The sequence below is a fragment of the Neolamprologus multifasciatus genome, chromosome 18, assembly GCF_963576455.1.
Source record: "Neolamprologus multifasciatus chromosome 18, fNeoMul1.2, whole genome shotgun sequence".
Lineage (NCBI taxonomy): Eukaryota > Metazoa > Chordata > Actinopteri > Cichliformes > Cichlidae > Neolamprologus > Neolamprologus multifasciatus.
Window position 1 is genome coordinate 179,440 of NC_140456.1, and position 24,210 is coordinate 203,649.

The following is a 24,210-nucleotide window of genomic DNA, read 5'->3' on the forward strand; positions in this document are numbered from 1 at the left end:
GAGCGTCTGGGGTCAAGCGAAGGAGCGGCGTTTGTCCGGTTCTCTCCCGTGCACGAGAACCTTTGCCTGCTTGGTGTTCAATGCTTTTTGCTGTGTAGCTGAGTTGTCTTGAACGTTCCAGCGAATAGGTTTAAGCTACAAACCAATCAGTTTGGTGTTCTCGGGTTCTGCAGTCTGATAAAACCGACCTCTCAGCATCAAATCATTTTACTTGATAAGTCTGGGTTTCTTTCTCCTGTGCTTGAATTTTACTTCTGGCAGCATTCATTTCAAAAAGCTGAGCGATAACTGAGTTCCTCTGTTAGCTGTAAAACTGTCTACCTTAGTAGTTAACTACAGCCTCAACCAGAGCAGAGTCGGATCTTTGTCACGGCTCTTAAGCTTCGAGGGAGGAGCTGTGGATGCTGCTGCCTGCAGCCTCCGTGTAGTCACATGTGGAAGAGGCTGAACCAGGTTTATCTTGTATCAGAAGCATGTCAGACTTCTGGTTCTGGGGATGTGTTCAAAGGAAAACAACATTCGGGGCGGGTAAAGGTGAGGCGACAAACACACACGTGCCCACTCCACCAGCTTACCGCCAACTGTAACACCGAGTACTTCCTGTGCATAGCTGTGTTGTAGCGTGGAGGGACACAGGCTGTTTGTGTTTGCACTCTGAAGGAAACAAAGGTTCATAGGACACATTTTCTTTGCTTTTATTGGTCGCAGCCGTTTTAACAGAACTTTTTTCATCGATCGCTGCGAGATTCAGGCCGAGCTGTCAGATCAGAGGAAAACATCCTCGGCTACGCTTCAGCCGGGATCCTGGATCTCAGGTCCTCTCGGTAGTCCTTGCCATCAGTCTGACTTCTTCTTGCTTTTTTTGTGGCCTCCCAGCGGAGGCGCTAACAGTGGCGTGCCATCTTCATCGACCTCAGTGGGGCGGGCCTTAAAGCACAGGTAGCAGAAGCAGGCGCCGATGGTAAGTGGGAAGGCGACCAGAAAGCAGCCAAGCAGCGGCGCGTGGCTGAAGACAGGCTGTGTACGAGAAACATACAGTCAGACTGATCAAACAGGAAGCAGGATGATGATGATGATGATGATGTGACTTACTGCCAGCGTGACTCTGGTGTCATAAACGAGGCGTCTGACTCGCTGAAGGGCGCCGTTTCCTCCATGACCCTAAGGCAAAGAGCAGACAGATGTTCAGAATCCAGCAGCTGCTTCCTGTCTGGAGGCGAGCCTCACCTGACTCACCTGCACGCTGCCGTTCAGCACGCCGTCCAGGAAGTCCAGCAGGTTGCGCTCCGTTTGCACAGTGCCAGGGGGCAGGAAGTAGCCATCATTGGACAGATTCACCACGATGAATGTGGGCACAACGATCTCACTGTTGAAAACAACGACAAGTCAGAGGCGTCCAATCAGAGTGAAGCTGATGTCAGAGGTACAGACTCACCCCATCACCAGGCCGCTGATGTAATCAGAGCCGGCCATGAAGCCGAAGTACATCTCCCTGAAGGGGCGGGGTCAGACAAGAGTGGGCGGAGAAAGGTAGAGAGGGAATGAGATCGGAGTTCGCTCCCTGTTTCCTGTATTTTTCAGAATAAAAGTCTGACCTGCTGTAGATGTCTCTGTGCTCTGCAGCCACACTTTCCAACAGACTCTTATACCTGAACAGGTGACAGGAAATGCTTCAGAGCACAGTCACAGGTAAACTTTACCTGGAAGATGAGCACTGAGATACTTAGAACTTTTTATTGTCATTGTGCAGCTGCTTGCACAGCACAAATGCAAGACCACAAAGATGCAAAAGTAAAGAAAACAATATAAGTAAGTACACTATATACACGGTGTATGAGTTACAGAAGCATTGAGGGGGGGTACAAGGACAATAATATACAATCAGGCTATGGTCACTGGGGAGGGGGACAGTAACTGCACAACCACCAGAATATTGATGGGGTTACCTGAGACTTTCTTCACACAGGTGCTTCTCCTCCACCAACGCCAACAGCACCAGCTTACCTGCAGGACAGAGGCGGAGTCACTGCACCTGAGCCAATCAGCAACCAGTGAGTGAAATCCAGGCATGTCAGTGCTTTGTCCCAAACAGACCCGCCTGCTTCCAGTTTCATTATTGTCATTACCAATAATCATCCCACAGATGTAATATTATCTACAGCTACTCTTAGTACCATTGATGTTAAGTTAGACTCTTTTTCTCCAATCGATCTTTCTGAGTTAACTTCAATAATTACTTCCTCCAAACCATCAACGCGTCTTTTAGACCCTATTCCTACAAAACTGCTCAAAGAAGTCCTGCCATTAATTAATTCTTCGATCTTAAATATGATCAACCTATCTCTAATAATCGGCTATGTACCACAGGCCTTCAAGCTGGCTGTAGTTAAACCTTTACTCAAAAAGCATCTCTAGACCCAGCAGTCTTAGCTAATTATAGGACAATCTCCAACCTTCCTTTATATCAAACATCCTTGAAAGAGTAGTTGTCAAACAGCTAACTGATCATCTGCAGAGGAATGGTTTATTTGAAGAGTTTCAGTCAGGTTTCAGAGCTCATCACAGCACAGAAACAGCTTTAGTGAAGGTTACAAATGATCTTCTTATGGCCTCTGACAGTGGACTCATCTCTGTGCTTGTCCTTCTTGACCTTAGTGCAGCATTCGATACTGTTGACCATAATATTCTATTAGAGCGATTAGAACATGCTGTAGGTATTGCAGGTATTGCACTGCAGTGGTTTGTATCATATCTATATAATAGACTCCAGTTTGTGCATGTAAATGGAGAGTCCTCTTCACACACTGAGGTTAATTATGGAGTTCCACAGGGTTCAGTGCTAGGACCAATTCTGTTTACATTATACATGCTTCCCCTAGGCAGCATCATTAGAAGACATAGCATACATTTTCACTGCTATGCAGATGACACCCAGCTCTATCTGTCCATGAAGCCAGATAACACACACCAATGAGTTAAACTGCAGGAATGTCTTAAAGATATAAAGACTTGGATGGCCGCTAACTTTCTGCTTCTTAATTCAGATAAAACTGAGGTCATTGTACTCGGCGCTGAAAAGCTTAGAAATATGGTATCTAACCAGATTCTTACTCTGGATGGCATTACCTTGGCCTCCAGTAACACTGTGAGGAACCTTGGAGTCATTTTTGACCAGGATATGTCCTTCAACGCACATATTAAACAAATATGTAAGACTGCGTTCTTCCATTTGCGCAACATCTCTAAAATTAGAAATATCCTGTCTCAGAGTGACGCTGAAAAAATAGTTCATGCATTTATTACTTCCAGGCTGGACGACTGCAATTCATTATTATCAGGAAGTCCAAAAAACTCACTGAAAGTCTTCAGCTAATCCAAAATGCTGCAGCAAGATTCCTGACAGGGACTAGAAAGAGAGAGCATATTTCTCCTGTTTTGGCTTCCCTTCATTGGCTTCCTGTTAAATCCAGAATTGAATTCAAAATCCTGCTCCTCACATACAAGGTCTTAAATAATCAGGCCCCATCTTATCTTAATGACCTTGTAGTACCATATCACCCTATTAGAGCACTTCGCTCCCGCTCTGCAGGCCTACTTGTTGTTCCTAGAGTATTTAAAAGTAGAATGGGAGGGAGAGCCTTCAGTTTTCAGGCCCCTCTTCTGTGGAACCAGCTTCCAGTTTGGATTCAGGAGACAGACACTATCTCTACTTTCAAGATTAGGCTTAAAACTTTCCTTTTTGCTAAAGCATATAGTTAGGGCTGGACCAGGTGACCCTGAATCCTCCCTTAGTTATGCTGCAATAGATGTAGGCTTTGGCTGAAGGTACCTGATGACATCACAGTGCACTCAGGTGTTACCTGTCTCTCCCATGGCATACAGAGTGTAGCTGTCGATCTGGGAGAAGTTTGGGAATCGTTCTCTGTTAATCCACGACTTCAGGTCCCCGTCACGTTCCTCTGAAAGACAGTAAGCAGCTTTCAGGTGAAATGGACACAGCAAAGGCATGAGTTCCCCACGTCAGTCTGATTTGTACCAGAAGCTCAGAAGAGCTGACAGCAGATACAAACCACAGAGCTCCATGTGCACATGAAGGAGTTACTAACCACATCTGCTTTTACTGCCACAACTTCTAATGACTGTGATCAGTCACAAGTTCAAGCCTGGATCCTTTTAGCCTGGTTTAACCTGACTTCCATGATGGATCTCATTGTCACACACCTGCACTTACTCCTACAGGTTCTCCCTATTATCAGCCAGTGTCCTTCAACTGCACAGTGAGATCCAGCACTGACACAGCTCTGCTACGCTGGTGATACTCAGCTGTATTTCTGTTAAGACGACCTGAGCGAACACTTTAATGGATCCTCAGACTTCTTCGTTCTCAGTCCTGGTAAACTGAGTGTTAGGTTTTGTATTGTTGATTGTCATTTATGCTTAGAAATATCTACTTATATATGCTTAGAGGTGTATAATTAATTGTGTAGTGATAGGATGTGTGATCTTTAGCAGGCTGCAAAGGCTTGGTGCGCATTCCAGGGTGTTCTGGAATCCACACCTACATCCTGGGAGCATGGGAAGAGGTCGTACATTGTTTTATTGTTTTATGGTAGGATAAACGTGGCTATATCTGTTTTAGGCTAAGTGCTAGACTTTCCAGACCAGCAGGTTTAGGGAAGTCATTTATGGGGTCACACTCTGACCACACACACACACACACACACACACACACACACACACAGGCAAGGTACTCTTTGTTTGTATATAGACGTCATATGTTAATGAACCTATGCATATTCATGTAACCTCAACGGTTACATGAATCCACTCCACTTACGGGGGTAAGTCCACTCCACTTACGGGGGAGTGGACGAGAGCAACTGGGGTCAAGCGAAGGAACGGCGTTTGTCCGGTTCTCTCCCGTGCACGAGAAACATGAAGAACTTTGCCTACTTCGTGTCTTGCTTTGCTGTGTAATTATATTGTCTTCAACGTTACAGCGAATAGGTTCAAGCTACAAACCTATCACTGAGCTTCTTGTTTTTGGTCCTGATAGCTTCTCTAAGGAGGCTATATCGGTTCCCTCATCAACAATATTAAATATTGGTGTTATTTTATCTACCCCCCCCCCCCCCCCCCCCCCCGAGCCAAGGTGTGAAAGTGGGTGTGGGTCCTAATCAGCCAGAGTTTCCAGTACAGTACTTCAGACCCAGCAACACACTCAGACAGAAACTGGTTCACCCGAAAGACAAAACTCCAAAACACAGACTTAACAATGTGGTGTTTGCTGTACAGCAGCGAGGAATGCCCAGACCTCTACATCGGAGAGACAAAACAGCTACTTCACAAGCGCATGGCACAACACAGAAGGGCCACCTCCACAGGACAAGACTCTGCTGTCCATCTGCATCTAAAGGTCAAAGGTCACTTTTTCAAGGATGCCAATGTTCACATTTTGGACAGAGAGGACAGATGGTTTGAAAGAGGAGTGGAAGAAGCATCTATGTCCACTGTGAGCGACCATCTTCAAGCAACTTAAAGAAGTCCAGACTCTTTTCTTTCCAAGCTCCTTAGACTTTATTGTGTGAAGTTACTGTGTTGTAGATGTACAACACGATTTTCAAATGGTGGCTGAAGACATTTGTGCAGAGCTGTAGCTTTTTTGCTGTTATTTAATATTCCACGAGAAAGAGTTCTGTTGGCCCGTTCATCAAAATTAACTCACCGCTGTAGGTGAAGTAAGTCCCATCTTTAAATACCACCACAGCAGGCAGAGTGGACAGAGACACCGCCTGAAACAAAGACACAGATTATCTACAGATAAAGACACAGATTATCTACAGACACAGATTATCTACAGACACAGATTATCTACAGATAAAGACACAGGTTATCTACGGACACAGATTATCTACAGACACAGATTATCCACGGACACAGATTATCCACAGACACAGATTATCTACAGACTAAGACACAGATTATCTACGGACACAGGTTATCTACGGACACAGATTATCTACAGACTCAGATTATCTACAGACACAGATTATCTACAGACACAGATTATCCACAGACACAGATTATCTACAGATAAAGACACAGATTATCTACGGACACAGATTATCTACGGACACAGACACAGATTATCTACAGACACAGATTATCTACGGACACAGATTATCTACGGACACAGATTATCTACAGACTCAGACACAGATTATCTACAAATAAAGACTCAGATCATTAGAGTTAGTTTTGAGAGATCTCGCAAAAGTTCATTGTAATTTTTTTTTCTCCCATGTCCCTTGCGGGGCTCCGTATTATCTACAGACTCAGACGCAGATTATCTACAGACTCAGACGCAGATTATCTACAGACTCAGACGCAGATTATCTACAGACTCAGACGCAGATTATCTACAGACTCAGACTATCTACAGACTCAGACGCAGATTATCTACAGACTCAGACGCAGATTATCTACAGACTCAGACGCAGATTATCTACAGACTCAGATTATTAGAGTTAGTTTTGAGAGATCTCGCAAAAGTTCATTGTAATTTTTTTTCTCTCCCATGTCCCTTGCGGGGCTCCGTATTATCTACAGACACAGATTATCTACAGACTTGGACGCAGACATGTTCCTCCAGGGTGGGCATGATGAGTATGAACGTGTCTTTTTAAAGGAACACACTGACGTTCCAGGAAAATATTACACCTGCTGCTGGATGTCCACCACAGTTTGAAACCTTGTGGACATCGGGGGGATTTTTAAAGTGTTTTAAAAAGTTTTGTCTCAGCATGTGGATAAGGTCAGCTCTATCAGGCGATGGACACGTTTGACCAACAGACGACAGAGTTTCCTGACCTTCGGTAGGACGTCTCTGCTGACTGAGAAGAAGTAAGTGTGGACAATCAGCTGCTCAGCGACTGACGTGTAGTTTCCCTGAAACACACCACAGGTCAGTTGTGTGTATGTATGTGTGTGTGTGTGTGTGCGTGTGTGTGCGCACGTGTGTACCTTTAGCGGTGACGTGGCTCCTACATAAACAAACATGACATCATGGCGGCTCATGGCGTGCTGGAAGAGCTGCACACTACTAAGTGATCGAACCAGCGGCCTGAGCAATAAGACAGATTCCCAATGTGATATCATTGTGACATCACCGCCATGTTAAACATCATTTTCCCTTTTTTTGCGTCGGCTGTCTGAACTCACCCAGCAATCCGATTAGCAAAGTCCATTATTCCATCTTTTGTTCTCACGCCTGAATAATTATATTTTATATTCTTCTTTAACCTGGAAACAGGAAACAGCTGGTTAAAGATCTGCAGCATGCCTGCATCACTGTCACACCTGTCACACCTGACCGTGGTGTATCTCTGCCTGTTATACCACCTGACTGAGGTGCATCTGATGGTGTAAAATTAAACACCTTGTGGTGTTTGGAGCTGCGGTTTCAGTCAGTGGATCTGATGTGTGTGTGACGTCACAGTGAGGACTTACATAACGATGGCTGGATACGTTCTGACGCGAAACTCTTTGGCCAAACCTTCAGACAGAGAGAACACATCTGACCTCTGGGCTTTTATTTTGACAGTCACTGACAACAATTTGCTGGTAAATCAGTGCTTTAATTTTTACAGTGACTGACCGGTGTTGGCAGTTGCATCTGATTTGCCGACGTGGACCGGAGAGCCGAGACTCCTAAATTCTGATCCAATCTGATGCCAAACCGGATCCAGTTGTTTACAGAATGTACACCAGGGGGCGTAAAACTGCAGCGAGACACGACAGGGGCAGACAACACTCAGAAACACTCAAGAAGAAGAAGGAAAAACACAATTGCATGACAAGTACTCTGAAATGAACCGCAATACAGTCTCAGAGGATGTTACTAACGTCCAATATCAGATTTCTCTCTGCTTTCAAAGCAAAATCTCCCTGCTCTGATTGGACCCGACTGTAGGATCGGGTAATCTCTCTGCTCTGATTGGACCCGACTGTAGGATCGGGTAATCTCTCTGCTCTGATTGGACCCGACTGTAGGATCGGGTAATCTCTCTGCTCTGATTGGACCCGACTGTAGGATCAGGTAATCTCCCTGCTCTGATTGGACCCGACTGTAGGATCGGGTAATCTCTCTGCTCTGATTGGACCCGACTGTAGGATCGGGTAATCTCTCTGCTCTGATTGGACCCGACTGTAGGATCGGGTAATCTCCCTGCTCTGATTGGACCCAACTGTAGGATCAGGTAATCTCTCTGCTCTGATTGGACCCGACTGTAGGATCGGGTAATCTCTCTGCTCTGATTGGACTCGACTGTAGGATCGGGTAATCTCTCTGCTCTGATTGGACCCGACTGTAGGATCGGGTAATCTCCCTGCTCTGATTGGACCCGACTGTAGGATCAGGTAATTGCTCTGCTCTGATTGGACCCGACTGTAGGATCGGGTAATCTCTCTGCTCTGATTGGACTCGACTGTAGGATCAGGTAATCTCTCTGCTCTGATTGGACCCGACTGTAGGATCAGGTAATTGCTCTGCTCTGATTGGACCTGACTGTAGGATCAGGTAATCTCTCTGCTCTGATTGGACCCGACTGTAGGATCAGGTAATTGCTCTGCTCTGATTGGACCTGACTGTAGGATCAGGTAATCTCCCTGCTCTGATTGGACCAGACTGTGATGCAGGTGGAACGTCACCTGTTTTTCGTGCTTTTATCAAACAGTCAGTGCGGACGTGCTCTTTATCACGGGGAGTACCACTCGGCTCCATCCTCAGACCTGTCTAGCTTGCATCCGTTTCCCCTCAGTTAGTTAATCTGCAGGTATGCTCAGGTGGCCTCAGATTTCTACTTTCTTTGAACTGAACTTGGATTAAGTCTTTGTTCTTGATCCTAATCATATTTTTTTACCCTGGGCAAACAATTACCAATCTGTACAACCTCTTAATCAGTGATCATTGATCACCCCCCGAGACCATGCAGTGCTTTTCGTGTTCTTGGTTCTTCTTGTTCGGTTGTGTTTTAACGCTGCTGCATTCTGTGAAGCACGGCGTTTAGAAAGCTGCTGCAGACACGTAGTGTTTAGTATTATTATTAATAAGTAAAAATAAAATAAGTACACACAGTACACAGAGTAAACTCATCTGTACCTTGATGAGCCAGATTTCATCGTCTCCTTTTGTCTCCATGAAGCTGAAAAGACGATCAATCAGCCTGATTAGTGATTACTGATCATCAACCTAAAGTCAGTTAAATTCAACATTCAGTTTGAACTCACGAATCATCGAGCTCCTCCACGAACGCCGCCGCAGACGCAAACAGCAGCACTGACCACACACACACACACACACACACACACACACACACAGGTCCATTAACTTAGTTTCCAGGCCATTTTCCCCGATCCCACTGATCATGCTCTGATATTTCAGGCCTTCGTTCACCTGATACATTGAGTCGCATGACTCCATCAGATGTGGGGTATGAATACCTCCAATTAAACTTTCAGATTAAAGTTTAATCTCACAAACATCAATCTGTGATCAGATGATTTGGGGCCGGCTCAGGGGGAAGCTGATTTTTAAAAATGGACTCTGTGTGTATTATTGTAGGGTCTACCTTACAATATAAAGCACCTCGAGGCGACTGCTGTTATGATTTGGAGCTACATAGATAAATAAAATTGAATTGATTTCAGCTGAAACCAGAAACAGATTCAGACTGTTTTCAGATTAACAGCTCAGTAATCTGACTGTAATCCATCTGTAGGTTCTCGAGTCTCGAGCTGCCCTTTCCTCACACTCTGCTACGATAAAGAGGAAGAAAGTTTGGACGTACCTGAGAGCAGGACTGTGGTCCTCCTGTCCGCCATCATGGCTGAAACTGGATTAACAGCACAGAACTAATCTGCTATCTGCTAACACAGAACACACTGCTAATCTGTAAGATTAGCAGGCTGCATTCAATCAAACTTTATTCACAGCTGCTTCACATGAACAACAACAGCACAGCTGACTTTAAAGCTGCAGGAGGCCAGGGGAGACCAGCAGGGGGCACCACTGCACCAGAGGGAGACAGGAAAGAAGGACAGAAGAGGAAAGAGATTTGGAGAAAAGGAAGTGATGGAGGGGAAAATGGACAAGCAGTTTAATGTTTTCTGCTCTACTGATATATCTATCTATTTATCTACATATATATATATATATATATATATATATATATAGGCTCAAACAGAGCTCTGAGGCGTCTGTGAGGTGCAGATTTAAACCACACAGAGTGGAGGCTAATTGGCTCAAAGAAGGTGGGCAAGAAGATGATTGGACTACAGTGATTTGAATTTGAATCTGCTGATATTTTTGTTTTTGTGGTGCAGCACGAACACCAAATGAAAATGTTCTTAATGTTCTGACTCAAGATTCCATGTTAAAGAGTTTCTACATGCTTTACAGTACTGTGAAATTATTTATATAGCATCCACATTGTCACCAGTTGATTCTTTACCTGTGTGTGCTTAATAAGGAGACTTTACAGGGCGGCTTTCATTTTTTATTCTTGAACATTACACATCCTGGTTCATGTGAAGGTAAAAAAAAAACAATCCAGCTTTTCTAACATTTCAGGGTTTGATCTTTGGAAGCTTTGGAGATATTGATGCTCAAACACTGCTGCAGATTTCACATTTCAGTCACGCCTCACACATCATCATGTTTCTGTGGTAAAAAACAAACCTGAAGAAATTTAGCTTGAACTGAACTTTACTGACCGAATCGATCACAGGAAAATCAATCAATATTCACATGAAGCTCAAGTTTCCAATCAGCGTAACCGTAAGCAACACAGTGATGTCATCACCATCAAAGGCCTGCATCACTCCCTGATCTCATTTCTTCTCTCATCTGATCAAAACCTTTGACCAGTAAGAGCAGAACCATGAGAGCAGCATCACAGTGGAGGCAGCAGAAGTTTGGCCTCGAGCACGGCGCCGTCCGATGAACTGGCGTCGGTGTGGCCCACGTGCTGCCTCGGTGTGGCGGAGTCCAAGGGGTTAGCGGCGACCTCTGCCTGCCTCTCTGATCGTCTGCTCGAGCCATCGGCATCGCTCTCCATCCAGCACGACTTGCTGTCAGACACGGAGGATAGGCGGTTCTGAGCCTGGTGGCCACTGGTCCTGACGCCGGCATTAAGTCGACCTTTTGGCGAGCTGGTAAAAGTGGTACAGCGAGACGAAGTGGCGCTTGAGCTGAAAGAGGAGCGCAGGTCCTTCTCCTGCAGCCGTAGCACGCTGCGAAGAAAAGGGACATAGTGACCAATGGCAGCGCGGTACTTTGGGTGTGTGATGGCATAGATAATGGGGTTGTGGATGGCCGAGGCCTTGGCGATGACAGCCGGCACCGAGTTCATGTATGGAGTCAGCAGGTGCGCGTAGCCGGCGGTGGCGGTGAGAGCAACCACAGAGTATGGCGACCAGGAAACGACGAAGAGCAGGATTACTCCCAGAGCCACCTTAGCCATTCGCCACTCGCTGCGCAGACGCTCATATGCCTTGTTGACCTCGCCACAGTTCAGCTGCTCTATCTCCCGCCCCGCCTGCTGCACTGCCCGGAAAATGGCAAAGTAGCACGCAGCAATGACAGCGAGCGGGAGGAAGAAGACGAAGGAGAACAGCAGGAGGGTGTACGTGCGCACAGCAGGTGTAAAGCTCATGTAGTCCCAGCTGCAGGACGTCTGCAGGCCTTCAGGGACGTAGGCGCTCCACCCGAAGAACGGCGGCAGACTCCAGCCCAGCGAGTACAGCCACACAACCGCCACCACCACCAACACTCTCTGATGACTCACCCCACCCAGCATCGCCAGAGGACGCGTGATAGCCAGGCAACGGTCCACCGCGATTGCCGTCAGCGTTATCATGGAGGTGATGCCAAAGAGAGCGCCGCAGAAGGCGTACAGCTCGCAGGCCAGCTCCCCAAACACCCAGCGGCGATGCAGGCTGGCCACGAAGAAGACCGGAGACTGTGTCAAGGACATCAGGAAGTCGGCGGCCGCCAAGTTAACCACTAGCAGGTTGCTGGGCGACCTTAGCGTCCGGCTGCGACAGAACACGTAGATGACCAGAGCGTTTCCCAGCATGCCTGTTACCCCTACCAACAGGATGACTGAGCCAATGATGTAGTGGGCGTGGTCAGGGACATCCACGGTAGGAAACAGGTGAGAGTGGGCGTGAGCACTCTGTGTAGGGGCGTGGTCAGGCAGGTGGAGCAGTTTAGACATCCTAACCTGGTGATGGTGCTCAGTGCAGTTTCCTCCCAGAGGGCACAGAGCTGACTTCCTGCTCGAGTGGATGTGACTCATCGCGATGGCAGCTGGATGCCGGCAGGACGTCCGCGTGGCGTTAACAGGATTTCTGTCGGATGATGAACGCTAACCGGATCGGTTGGATGTGGGCTCGAGCGCTCTCAGTTGGCTCTGCGTGCCGGCTCGGTCAGACTACGGCTCTTTATGTCGGCCTGATCGATGGATGGCGGCGCATTATCGAGTTGACCGACCCATTAACTCTCTGCACTCGGAGAAGAAGCAAACATCTGGATCAGATATGACCTGATTGCTGCAGGTTAATGTGGGCCATTCGTGAGGTTAATGAGCTTTTAGTGAAAACACAGTCAGATGTTCGTTTATAGGTCACAGCGTTTCCTGTCCAAGTCCTCGAAATGAGCCCAATCATTAAGTCATGCCATTAGTCAAGGACAGAGGGGGAAACGGATGGTTTTGTTTTTCAGAGCTCAGTGGGTCAGTTTGTTCTTCCACTGAAATGGCTCAAAGACCATCAGGAGGCGAGATCTGTCCACAGTGTCACAGCCAGACACTCATACGACGTCATAATCTCAGTATCTCAGCACATGTTATTTGTGGGCGCCCTACTAAAACCCAACCGTACCAAGCATAACAGACAAGTAGCAAAAACCAGCATTGGACAACAATATGGAGTCAATGTCAGAGAGGGTGAGCCAGGTTAAACAGATGGACGGTTCTCTTCCCCGTAGTGGTGAGACGGGCGGAGGGAACAACCAGGTGAAGACCCAAGACAACGAGAGGGAACGGCAGTGTGGAGTGACTCACACAAGCAGGGAAACGTACGACAGCATTACTCTGAAGGAGGAAGTGGAACGACAGCTGAGGGGAGGGCAGGTTGGAGGAGCTGTCACTATCAATGGAAAACCTGCGGGATTTGTTAGAGTGGAAGCTGTGCTGACAAACTTTAGTTTTATTACTACAGAGTTTGAGAAAACAGGAGGAGAGCCATGATTTAACCTCCACGAGGCAGTCACAGAGCAGAAACTGGGTTTGGAAGAAATATACAGCTGAGTGTCATCTGAGTAAAACCGGCAGACACAGGAAGTGAACTTTCAATGATGGAGGAGCAGTCCCAGTACCGAGGAAAGAGTCAATAATGGTGGTAATAACAGGGACCAGTGAGGTAAGAATAGAATAATCCTTTAATTGTCACACAAGCGGAAACGCTCCTTCATGCATCGAGGATGCAGCAGTCTGTCACTGCAGCAGCTCTGCAGCAACATCTACATGCATGGAGACTCTGTCCATCAGAGATGTTGTTTTGGCCAGAGTCCTTCTGTCTCCCACCACCTGGCCTGGGTCCAGGGTGCATCCCAGAACAGAGCTGGCCTTCCTGATGAGCTTCCTCTCAGCTGCCGATAAACTGCTGTTCCAACATACCACACTGTAAAAAATGACAGACGCCACCACAGAGTCATAGAAGGTCTTTAAAAGCGCTCCCTGGACTCCAAATGACCTCAGCCGCCTCAGCAGGTAGAGTCTGCTCTGACCCTTCCTGTAAACAGCATCAGTGTTGTGGCTCCAGTTTATTATTCAGGTGAACACCCAGGTACCTATGAGAGTCCACTATCTCAATGTCCACTCCCTGGATGTTCACCGGTGTCAGTGTGGTGGGTCTGCGTCTCCAGAAGTCCACCACCAAGAAAAGCTTAGACTAGGACAGTGGGAAGAGGGTCCCTGGGTAGATGATTTAGACTCTTGAATCATTACTGATACATCTGATGCTGAGGGGAGAGTGAAACATGAACATTAGTAAATGGTAAACAAAGACTACAGATCCTGCAGAGCTAAGCTGCAGATACAAGAGAGGGTTGGGTTAGAGAAGGAAAAGAGTGTGGAGATGTAGGAATATTGTTAAACAAGCGAACTTTGGGTTATATGCACAGGAATAGAATAAACCACAACAGTATTTAGATTTGAGAAAGCACAAGGTGTGTGCAAACCCAACACGTTCTCACTCCCTAAGCGTAATCTACACATGACACGACTCAATCTACACACGTTCGTTCATTTTCCTAAAATCGCTTTGGGAAACACTATTTTACGTCATTTACCTGCTGGTTAGGGTTATGGATAAGGTTATGTTAGGGCTGGAATACATGGCTGGAACATCTATTCCCGTGGGACCGTCATTCCACTGGGATTCAGCCATAACCCGGCACGGACCATAACAACACAAAAGGTCACCTTCTCATTCCTTAGGAACGCCGTGGGATGTGACAAAACATCAGTATACTACGCCCCGGGAGTGAGAACGGGCTGGTAAACCAAGGTGCTGAGCGAGTGTTGATATTTTAATAGGAAACATCAGGAGCTGAAAAACTACAAGTTAAAGGGAGGCTGTGGATAGCAGATGACAACAAGATCACAGGTGGTTTCAGACAGGGGCCAGTGCCTCCTGTTGTGGCCCCTGCTGTGCCTCCTGTTGTGCCTCCTGTTGTGGCCCCTGTTGTGCCTCCTGTTGTGGCCCCTGCTGTGCCTCCTGCTGTGCCTCCTGTTGTGGCCCCTGCTGTGCCTCCTGTTGTGCCTCCTGTTGTGGCCCCTGTTGTGCCTCCTGTTGTGCCTCCTGCTGTGCCTCCTGTTGTGGCCCCTGTTGTGCCTCCTGTTGTGGCCCCTGCTGTGCCTCCTGCTGTGCCTCCTGCTGTGCCTCCTGTTGTGGCCCCTGTTGTGCCTCCTGTTGTGCCTCCTGCTGTGCCTCCTGTTGTGGCCCCTGTTGTGCCTCCTGCTGTGGCTCCTGCTGTGGCCTCTGCCTCTGCCACACAGCATTTTCAGTAATCTGTATTTATTTACTCTACTTTTTTAATAAAGATATATTTTCTTTATTCAATCTCTGTCTCTCTTCCACAGCATGTCTTTATGCTGTCTTCCTTCCCCCTCCCCAACCAATCACAGCAGATGGCCCCGCCCCTCCCTGAGCCTGGTTCTGCTGGAGGTTTCTTCCTGTTAAAAGGGAGTTTTTCCTTCCCACTGTCGCTCATAGTGCTCATGGGGGTCATATGATTGTTGGGTTTTTCTATGTATTATTGTAGGGTCTACATTACGATATAAAGCTATTTAAATAATCAGGCCCCATCTTATCTTAATGACCTTGTAGTACCATGTCACCCTATTAGAGCACTTCGCTCTCGCTCTGCAGGCCTACTTGTTGTTCCTAGAGTATTTAAAAGTAGAATGGGAGGCAGAGCCTTCAGTTTTTCAGGCCCCTCTTCTGTGGAACCAGCTTCCAGTTTGGATTCAGGAGACAGACACTATCTCTACTTTTAAGATTAGGCTTAAAACCTTCCTTTTTCCTAAAGCATATAGTTAGGGCTGGACCAGGTGACCCTGAATCCTCCCTTAGTTATGCTGCAATAGATGTAGGCTGCCGGGGGATTCCCATGATGCATTGAGTTTTTCCTTTCCAGTCACCTTTCTCACTCACTATGTATTAACAGACCTCTCTGTATTGAATCGTATCTGTTATTAATCTCTGTCTCTCTTCCACAGCATGTCTTTATCCTGTCTTCCTTCTCTCACCCCAACCAATCACAGCAGATGGCCCCGCCCCTCCCTGAGCCTGGTTCTGCTGGAGGTTTCTTCCTGTTAAAAGGGAGTTTTTCCTTCCCACTGTCGCCAAAGTGCTTGCTCATAGGGGGTCATATGATTGTTGGGCTTTTCTCTGTATCTATGAAGCGCCTTGAGGCGACATTTGTTGTGATTTGGCGCTATATAAATAAAATTGAATTGAATTGAATTGAAAGCGCCTTGAGGTGACTGTTGTTGTGATTTGGTGCTGTGTAAATAAAACTGAATTGAATTGATTTCGTTTATGGTCAGTTTTGACCTGCAGAATTTCACAGCTGGAAGTGAAACTTGAAACAAAGCTAATGTGTGAGCTAACAGGAAATGCATATGAGTGGAATCTGTCTGATGCTCGTTGTCCGTCCCCCTGACGTGTGCTCAGAGCTACGTTTTTGTTTTCCTGATTAATCAGAACCTGCTCAGTTCTGACTCATTTTGAGTCCAGGTAAGCAGCAGGTGAGGCGTCAGCTGCTTCACTCACATTTGTCAAGTATTTCCAATAAAAATAGTAGTATTCACTGATTAATAATCAGCTGACTGCCACATGATCGCCTTATGTGCTCATTGAGGCCTTTTCAAAGTTAAAAAGTGTTTAAGGCCTTCATATTTTCAAAGTAAAGGTCTGAGAGTGAATAAATAAGAACAGAAATTATTTTTTCTAAGCTTTTATTTTCATTAAAAAAGTCCACAAATAAAACTTTGTGCCGAGCCCCGTCACACCAGCTCACGTTCAGAACGCAGCTTGCTGGGAGGGGGCGTGGTGTCTGCGGACATGTCTCAGCAGCAGCTGGCGGTCCGGGCTCGAGTAGTCGCACTGTTGACATGGGAACGCCTCACCAGTGTGATGGCGGCGAGCATGGAGATCCAAACTCTTCTTCTGGATGCTGTTGAGAAAAACAAAAACAACGCGGTCCAATTCTAGGGCTGCAGCTACCGATTACTTTAGTAATCTATCAGGTTTTCCAGATCAATCAGATCACACATCAATACTGATCAATAATAAATCCTGACACAGGTGTTTCAGGACGAACTGCTCATTGGTTTCCAAACTGCAAACAACATCCGTGAAAACACAGATAAACCCTTCGATTTAAGAGTCACATTCAATTTAATTTTCTATTATTCGAAATACTTGAGCAGCAGAGTTTGTGGGAGCACAGGTGTGTGTCAGGTGTGCGCCAGGAGTGTGCCAGGTGTGTGTCAGGTGTGTGTCAGGTGTGCGTCAGGTGTGTTACCTGCTGTAGTCACAGTGCTGACACCTGTACGGTTTCTCCTGGCTGTGAGTCCTGTAGTGTCGGAGCAGAGAGCTGCGATCGATGGACGCATACGGACACTCTGCACACCTGTACGGCTTCTCACCTGAGATCACACACACACGGGACGCACAACGTCACCTGATAGTCACATGACAAGGGCTCTCAGCTTTCTGTGTGTGTGTGTTACCTGTGTGAGTCCTCAGGTGTGTGTGTGTGTTACCGGTGTGAGTCCTCAGGTGTGTGTGTGTGTTACCTGTGTGAGTCCTCAGGTGTGTGTGTGTGTTACCGGTGTGAGTGCTCAGGTGTGTGTGTGTGTTACCTGTGTGAGTCCTCAGGTGTGTGTGTGTTACCTGTGTGAGTCCTCAGGTGTGCGTGTTACCTGTGTGAGTCTTCAGGTGTGTGTGTGTGTTACCTGTGTGAGTCCTCAGGTGTGCGTGTTACCTGTGTGAGTCTTCAGGTGTGTGTGTGTGTTACCTGTGTGAGTCCTCAGGTGTGTGTGTGTGTCTTACCTGTGTGAGTCTTCAGGTGCGTGTTACCTGTGTGAGTCCTCAGGTGTGTGTGTTACCTGTATGAGTCTTCAGGTGTGTGTGTGTGTTACCTGTATGAGTCTTTAGGTGCGTGTTACCTGTGTGAGTCTTCAGGTGTGTGTGTTACCTGTGTGAGTCCTCAGGTGTGTGTTACCTGTGTGAGTCTTCAGGTGTGTGTGTGTGTTACCTGTGTGAGTCCTCAGGTGTGTGTGTGTGTTACCTGTGTGAGTCCTCAGGTGTGTGTGTGTGTTACCTGTGTGAGTCCTCAGGTGTGTGTGTTACCGGTGTGAGTCCTCAGGTGTGTGTGTTACCTGTGTGAGTCCTCAGGTGTTGCAGAAGTGAGGCCTTCAGCCGGCTGCTGTAGGAGCAGTGAGGACAGGTGAACGGTTTCTCTCCCCCGTGAACGCCCAGGTGACGCCTCAGAGTCAGTTTAGAGGAGAACTTCCTGCTGAGAAGAAATGCCATGACATCACCAGGTCACGTGACTCTGTGCAGTGAGGGATTATGGGTAACGTGGTTACCTGTGGCACAGCGAGCAGCTGAAGCCCGTCTGCTTCCCGCTCTCTGCCGTCAGCTGCTCACCGTCTCCGTTCGTCCTCCTCGTGGTTTTCCTCGTGGTCTCCATGGTGACCGGCCGTGATGCGGCCCGAGCTCTGCTGGTCTGCCTGAAAACAAACACGCACACAGGCTGTTTTCCGATTGGCTGACAGACATTCAAACTGGTTTTTAATCATTTCAGATTCTCTGTAAAAATCCATTCAGTGTTATGCTGACGACACCCAGCTCTACCTGCCCACCAACCCCAACTCTCCCTCCACCCTCCTCCACCCTCTGCTTAGCTGAACTCGGAGCTTCTCCTGGTCGGCTCCAAGTTATCCAGAGCTAACTGTTTTTCTGTTACTATCAAGGACTCGTCAGTTTCTACCTCTGTGAAACGTTTGGGTGTCATTCTTGACAGTATCCTGTAACTCTCACATCAATGATGTCACTCGCTCAGCATATTTCCAACTCCGCCCCTTCGTCACAGCCCCTGCTATCCTCGTCCACAGTCTCGTTACCTGTCGGATCAACTACAGTAACTCACTCTTACACAAAGATCCACCAACAAGCTTCAGCGTGTCCAGAACTCTGCTGCCCGCATTATTACTAGGACTCCCTCTGCCCACCCCCTCACCACCATCCTGAAGCAGCTTCACGGTTAAACTTCGCATTAAAATACTCCTCTGTACATTTAAAGCAATTCATTCTCTCTCCCCACCATACCTCTCTGATTTGGTACAGATCTCCATCCTGGGGCCTCAGATCCTCCTCTTCCCTTCCTGTTCCTTCCTCGTGTTTCTATGGGGGACTTTTAGTCGCTCTGCCCCTCGACTGCCCCCCCCGACCTCAGAAACATCACCTCATTCCCTTTTTTTAAAGTCCACCTTCCAAACCCACCTGTTCAACGTCTCCATGCTCTTAAACTTTCTTTTATCATCATGTTTATTTCCTGGTTTTACGCCTGTTTATGTCCTCGGGTGTTTTGAAAGGCGCTTTAAAATAAAATGTGTTATTATTATTATTGTTATTATTACCTGTCAAGAAGCTCCGCCTCCTTCCGCTTTGCACGTCCAATCAGCTGGCTCCTCCATCCATCTGCAGAAAACTGATCAGTGTTAGTGTTCTTATTGATTACTGATCGATGGTTCAGAGCTGGGCACTCACTGTGTTTCCGTGGTTTTTCAGGAGCGCTTCTCAGCGTGCTGTTTTCGAACTTCCTGTGACAGACCGCCACCGTGGTTTTCTTCTTCTTCTCTTCCCGCTCCCTCCTCCTTTTCCTCCTCTGGCTACAGCGGCTCCTCCAATGATGCTCCACCTCCTCCCAACTGTCGGCCGTCCAGTTGCAGCGCACGCAGCCGAAACCGCCGCTGGCACGGTGCGACCTGACATGGACATCAAGCAGCCGCCGCGACGGCAGTTTTAATGGGCAGAGCAGACACAGCAGGCTGGGGGGCGGAGCCTTCACTTTGTTGTTGGCACTGCTGTCATGTGGTTGCGTGAGCTGTGTGGACGGTGAGGAAGGAGGAAGAGGAGGAGCTCTGACTGCAGAGATCCGACACAGCCCAAGGGTCATCAGGTGGGCGGACTGCGCCAACTCCTCCTGGGAGGCGGGGGTGTCGGCCAGAGAGGATAAAGAGCCCCCCTTCAGAGTGAAGATGGAGGAGTCCTCCTCCTGCTCCTCTTCCTCCTCCTCTTCCTCAAAGAGTGTGGTGACCTGCATACAAACCACAAGATTGAGGTGTGGCTACCAGGTGTAAGGACACCTTCAGAATAAAATAAGATAAATAAATCAAACTTAATTTGAAAAGCTAAATCATAAATAACCGTCTGACTATGAACTTCATATTGTTTCACCTTTTAAAATAAAAGCTCAGAATCATTCTGTTCTCTGTGTGTGTGTGGTTATCACCTCACAGGTGTGGGCCACCTGCAGCCCGCCCTCACTGCTGATGTCACAGGTAGCCGGGCTCAGGTTGTCCAGCATGTTGTAGAGCAGGAAGTCCTCATCTTCGTCACTCTGCTTTAGCTGATAGGGTGACGCTCCCTGCTGGAGCCCCGCCTCTGCCCCGTCCAGATAGGCGTTGGGGCGGTGCGTGAGCAGCAGGTGGCTGTTAATGGAGGCTTTGATGCCACAGGTGAACTGACAGAGCTTACAGCGATAAAGCTCCACCAGGAAGGACTCCACTAGCCCCGCCCCCACGCCCTCCACCTCAGCACAGTACAGGCTGGAGCTCACAGCTCCGCCCCCCAACTGCAGGGTCACAGGGCTGATGTCACGGTACCGCTGCTTCACCCACGACATCGCTATGACATCACCATGACATCACGGTGTGAGGTCCGTCCTTTGGCCCTGCTGGGACACAGTCAGTGTAAATAGGATTTATCTCAAAAAACCGCCTGAATTCAAACACTGACCAATCAGAGCGCAGCAGAACCGAACATCCTTCCAGATATCAGCAGCAGGCTTCGTTATTCTACTTTAGTCCACAGTCCAAGTACTCTGACTACTCTGAGTACTTAGAGTACCAACCCCTCTGCTTGATGACGAAACGTACGTTAAGCGGAATGATTGGCTGATCTAGGGCAGCGCGTTCGCCGTCCGCTTTAGCTAGGCTCGCGCGGGAAGTGCAAAGACGCGGAGAAGGCTAGCAGGCTAACGGCTAACAGTGTTTCAGAGCAGGAACGGATCGATACGTCACTAATAGATCAATAAATGAGCTCCCAGGTGAGACTGCGGAGCGCCTTACTAAAACTCTCCTGCTCCTCTTTGTTTACATCCGCTCCTATTTCTTCTTCTACGGCTTATTCGGCTCCTCGGAGCCCGCCGGCCGCTCTGCTGCCCCCAGAGGAGGCTTTAAAATCGACAGCACAGAGCTCAGGCTTAAAACGGAGAGAGCACGAACCAAACCGGCTCCCTGTTTTCAGGATTACACAAAACCTGTCGGGTGTCTCACTGTTCAGATTATCAGATTACATGAGATTAACTTCAGTTCACTCTTTCTCAATAAAAGCTACAAATGTTTTGTTTGTTTTAGTTTAAATCTGGCTTTTAAGTCCAGCATGTATCTTTATAACGTTTATTTTATTTTATGTCAGATGATGGTTGGGGGGGGGGGGGGGGGGGGGGGGATCACATGTCTCTATGGTAACCATATGTGTTAACAGCAGAAGAGAAATGAGGAGAAAGTCAGGTCACGTGACCTGGCTGTTTTTTCCTGTCTAACAGGAAGTGTTTGACAGACGTCAGTGAAACAGGAATCAGCCGCATAGCGTGACAGCAAGTTCACACTGTGCAGTGTTGCATGACAAGCTGTGACCGCACACTCACAGACACACGTGTTTACCCACGTTGTTGGTCCTCAGAGCGCTTCACTCTCTGTTACATAATCAAGAAGGTTTATCCATAAACAACAGGAGTGTCTTAAAGACATAAAGACCTGGATGGCCGCTAACTTTCTGCTTCTTAATTCAGATCAAACTGAGGTTATTGTACTCGGCCCTGAAAAGCTTAGAAATATGGTATCTAAGCAGATTCTTACTCTGGATGGCATTACCTTGGCCTCCAGTAACACTGTGAGGAACCTTGGAGTCATTTTTGACCAGGATATGTCCTTCAACGCACATATTAAACAAATATGTAAGACTGCGTTCTTCCATTTGTGCAACATCTCTAAAGTTAGAAATATCCTGTCTCAGAGTGACGCTGAAAAACTAGTTCATGCATTTATTACTTCCAGGCTGGACTACTGCAATTCATTATTATCAGGATGTCCAAAAAACTCACTGAAAAGCCTTCAGCTAATCCAAAATGCTGCAGCAAGAGTCCTGACAGGGACTAGAAAGAGAGAGCATATTTCTCCTGTTTTGGCTTCCTGTTAAATCCAGAATTGAATTCAAAATCCTGCTCCTCACATACAAGGTCTTAAATAATCAGGCCCCATCTTATCTTAATGACCTTGTAGTACCATATCACCCTATTAGAGCACTTCGCTCTCGCTCTGCAGGCCTACTTGTTGTTCCTAGAGTATTTAAAGTAGAATGGGAGGGAGAGCCTTCAGTTTTCAGGCCCCTCTTCTGTGGAACCAGCTTCCAGTTTGGATTCAGGAGACAGACACTATCTCTACTTTCAAGATTAGGCTTCAAACTTTCCTTTTTGCTAAAGCATATAGTTAGGGCTGGACCAGGTGACCCTGAATCCTCCCTTAGTTATGCTGCAATAGACGTAGGCTGCCGGGGGATTCCCATGATGCACTGGGTGTTTCTTCTTCACTCACTATGTGTTAACAGACCTCTCTGCATTGAATCATATCTGTTATTAACCTGTGTCTCTCTTCCACAGCATGTCTTTATCGGTGTGGATGTTGGGGTCATCTCTCTGGGGGTTGTTACCTGTCAGTATGAAGCACGTGTTGTGCACAGGTGACATGACGTGAACTGTGTCCCGGTGCTTTCACAGGCTGAAGGTGTGCAGGAGCCCTTTCAGGTAATGTCCTCACAAGTCAGGGAAACTGCTGCCAGTCTGTGTTTGTCACCTTAAACAGGAAGTAGAGATAAGCAGAGAAGAACAACATGTTCAGTGTGTGTGACCACAGACACCTCAGTACTACTACCAGCTGGTACTTCTCACTGCAGACGTGAGAGGCACATGTCGGCCGGAGCGAGGGGGGGAGGGGGCCGTTTAGCGAGACAGCCGTTGTCTCTGATATTAGGGAATGTTTGTTGTCATGGATACAGTGGTAGGCAGGCAGTGAGAGTGATGTTTGAAACAGGAAACGATTTGAATGTGCGTAGTTTTGGTTCAGCGTGGCAGGATGACTTCATCCCCCCAACACTTACACTCATTCTGGGAATAAGTGCGCCCCCCCCAGGTGCACAGGCTGTGCCCCCCTCCAGGTGCACAGGCCGTCATCATTTCTTCAGTGTGTTCAGCTTTGTGACTTTGTTCTTTTAAACATTTATTTTGAAGGCTACAGTGAAGAGTGACAGGAAAGCAGAGGGACGAGATGCGGCAAAGCGCCGCGGGTCGGATTCAGACCCAGGCCGGCCGCTCTCAGCCACGCCCGCTCATCCCACTGCGCTAAATGTGACTTTGGGTATTGTAACCAGGTGTCAGAAAGGCCTGTGGCGGCCAAGCGCTCGTAGCGACGTCACTGAGTCTTCTTATCATCGTGAAGCCGGATTTACCACGTGTTCACCCCTCATAGGGAACGTGAGCTGGGTTCAGACCGGCGTCCGATGACGCGTTGTTGCCATAGTAATCCTGCTCAGGACAAGAGGACCTGCAGACGCTTGGCTGAGGAGCCAATGGAGCGAAGCTGCCACCTGTGAAGGTCGTCTTTGATTGCTCAGGTAGAAAGTTGTACAATACAAGTCAAACTGCACCCAGATCAGTTTCACACCCTGGATCTGTGAGTATAACCTGCAGCAGCTTCTGAGACACAGAGCAGCCGAAACCTGAGGAAATGTCACCAACTGCATTCTGGGTAACCTCTCAGGCTGGTTTCACCAGCCCGGGCGAGTCCCGGTGTGTGCTTCTGTTTTCAGTTCTTAGGAGCTCCCGGGTTCAGCCAGCTGATTTCCCCGACTTCCTGTTTGTGGCGTCCGAGCTTCTCTCTTTTCATAATCCTTCAAACTCCCCCAAACCCCTCAAAACAGCTCAGCACCGACAAAAGGCCTGTGCAGAAGTCCTCTGCTTACATGCTGCTGCGAGTTTACTGATTTATTCAAACACACATGGAAATATCAGCCAATAGCAGCGTTTGTACAACTCCAGCTGTAACGTAAATATCTGTTGTTATTCTCAAGGGTTCGGATTCAGGATCACTGGATTCAGGATCACTGGATTCAGGATCATTGGATTCAGGATCATTGGATTCAGGATCACTGGATTCTGGATCATTGGATTCAGGATCACTGGATTCTGGATCATTGGATTCAGGATCATTGGATTCAGGATCATTGGATTCT

General features: G+C 47.6%; 3 protein-coding genes across 8 annotated transcripts; all 3 read right to left on the reverse strand.

Moving 5' to 3' along the window:
- Positions 1-670: 670 nt before the first annotated feature.
- LOC146496844 (protein disulfide-isomerase tmx3a-like) lies at positions 671-10,000 on the reverse strand. 2 transcript variants are annotated; one of them, XM_085140574.1, is made up of 16 exons: positions 9,849-9,997; positions 9,289-9,337; positions 9,161-9,203; positions 7,658-7,781; positions 7,510-7,555; positions 7,222-7,302; positions 7,024-7,123; positions 6,871-6,948; positions 5,726-5,792; positions 3,861-3,959; positions 1,947-2,004; positions 1,596-1,649; positions 1,436-1,492; positions 1,237-1,366; positions 1,093-1,161; positions 671-1,017 (listed from the first exon to the last, which is right to left on the reverse strand). In XM_085140574.1, exons 1-16 carry the CDS (start codon positions 9,883-9,885, stop codon positions 838-840), a joined length of 1,272 nt encoding a protein of 423 aa, XP_084996700.1. In that variant the 5' UTR covers positions 9,886-9,997; the 3' UTR covers positions 671-837. The 2 variants fall into 2 exon arrangements, with proteins under 2 accessions (XP_084996700.1, XP_084996699.1); XM_085140573.1 differs by having other exon boundaries at positions 6,871-7,123; positions 9,849-10,000.
- Positions 10,001-10,774: 774 nt separating this feature from the next.
- On the reverse strand, positions 10,775-13,662 carry opn4.1 (opsin 4.1). Its single transcript, XM_085140572.1, has one exon. The coding sequence runs from the start codon at positions 12,357-12,359 to the stop codon at positions 10,953-10,955; it is 1,407 nt and encodes a 468-aa protein (XP_084996698.1). The 5' UTR covers positions 12,360-13,662; the 3' UTR covers positions 10,775-10,952.
- Positions 13,663-15,404: 1,742 nt separating this feature from the next.
- LOC146496846 (uncharacterized) lies at positions 15,405-22,752 on the reverse strand. 5 transcript variants are annotated; one of them, XM_085140570.1, is made up of 8 exons: positions 22,633-22,752; positions 20,153-20,593; positions 19,408-19,957; positions 19,278-19,338; positions 18,225-18,368; positions 18,015-18,151; positions 17,156-17,279; positions 15,405-16,804 (listed from the first exon to the last, which is right to left on the reverse strand). In XM_085140570.1, exons 2-8 carry the CDS (start codon positions 20,543-20,545, stop codon positions 16,651-16,653), a joined length of 1,563 nt encoding a protein of 520 aa, XP_084996696.1. In that variant the 5' UTR covers positions 20,546-20,593; positions 22,633-22,752; the 3' UTR covers positions 15,405-16,650. The 5 variants fall into 5 exon arrangements, 4 of the variants coding, with proteins under 4 accessions (XP_084996696.1, XP_084996695.1, XP_084996694.1 ...); XM_085140569.1 differs by lacking the exon at positions 22,633-22,752 and adding an exon at positions 20,799-21,160; XM_085140568.1 differs by lacking the exon at positions 22,633-22,752 and having other exon boundaries at positions 20,153-21,159.
- Positions 22,753-24,210: the final 1,458 nt, after the last annotated feature.

Bases quoted from the DNA above. Each gene is read 5' to 3' on its own strand.
- LOC146496844 (XM_085140573.1), bottom strand. From the start codon at position 9,885: ATGATGGCGGACAGGAGGACCACAGTCCTGCTCTCAG. The intron at 1,367-1,435 runs GTGAGTCTGTAC...TGTTTTCAACAG, and splicing joins ATCAGCGGCCTGGTGATGGG to TGAGATCGTTGTGCCCACAT. The intron at 1,018-1,092 runs GTAAGTCACATC...TCTCGTACACAG, and splicing joins ACACCAGAGTCACGCTGGCA to CCTGTCTTCAGCCACGCGCC.
- opn4.1 (XM_085140572.1), bottom strand. From the start codon at position 12,359: ATGAGTCACATCCACTCGAGCAGGAAGTCAGCTCTGTGCCCTCTGGGA.
- LOC146496846 (XM_085140570.1), bottom strand. From the start codon at position 20,545: ATGTCGTGGGTGAAGCAGCGGTACCGTGACATCAGCCCTGTGACCCTG. The intron at 19,339-19,407 runs GTGAGTGCCCAG...AGTTTTCTGCAG, and splicing joins TGAAAAACCACGGAAACACA to ATGGATGGAGGAGCCAGCTG. The intron at 18,369-19,277 runs GTAATAATAACA...GTTTGTTTTCAG, and splicing joins GAGGCGGAGCTTCTTGACAG to GCAGACCAGCAGAGCTCGGG.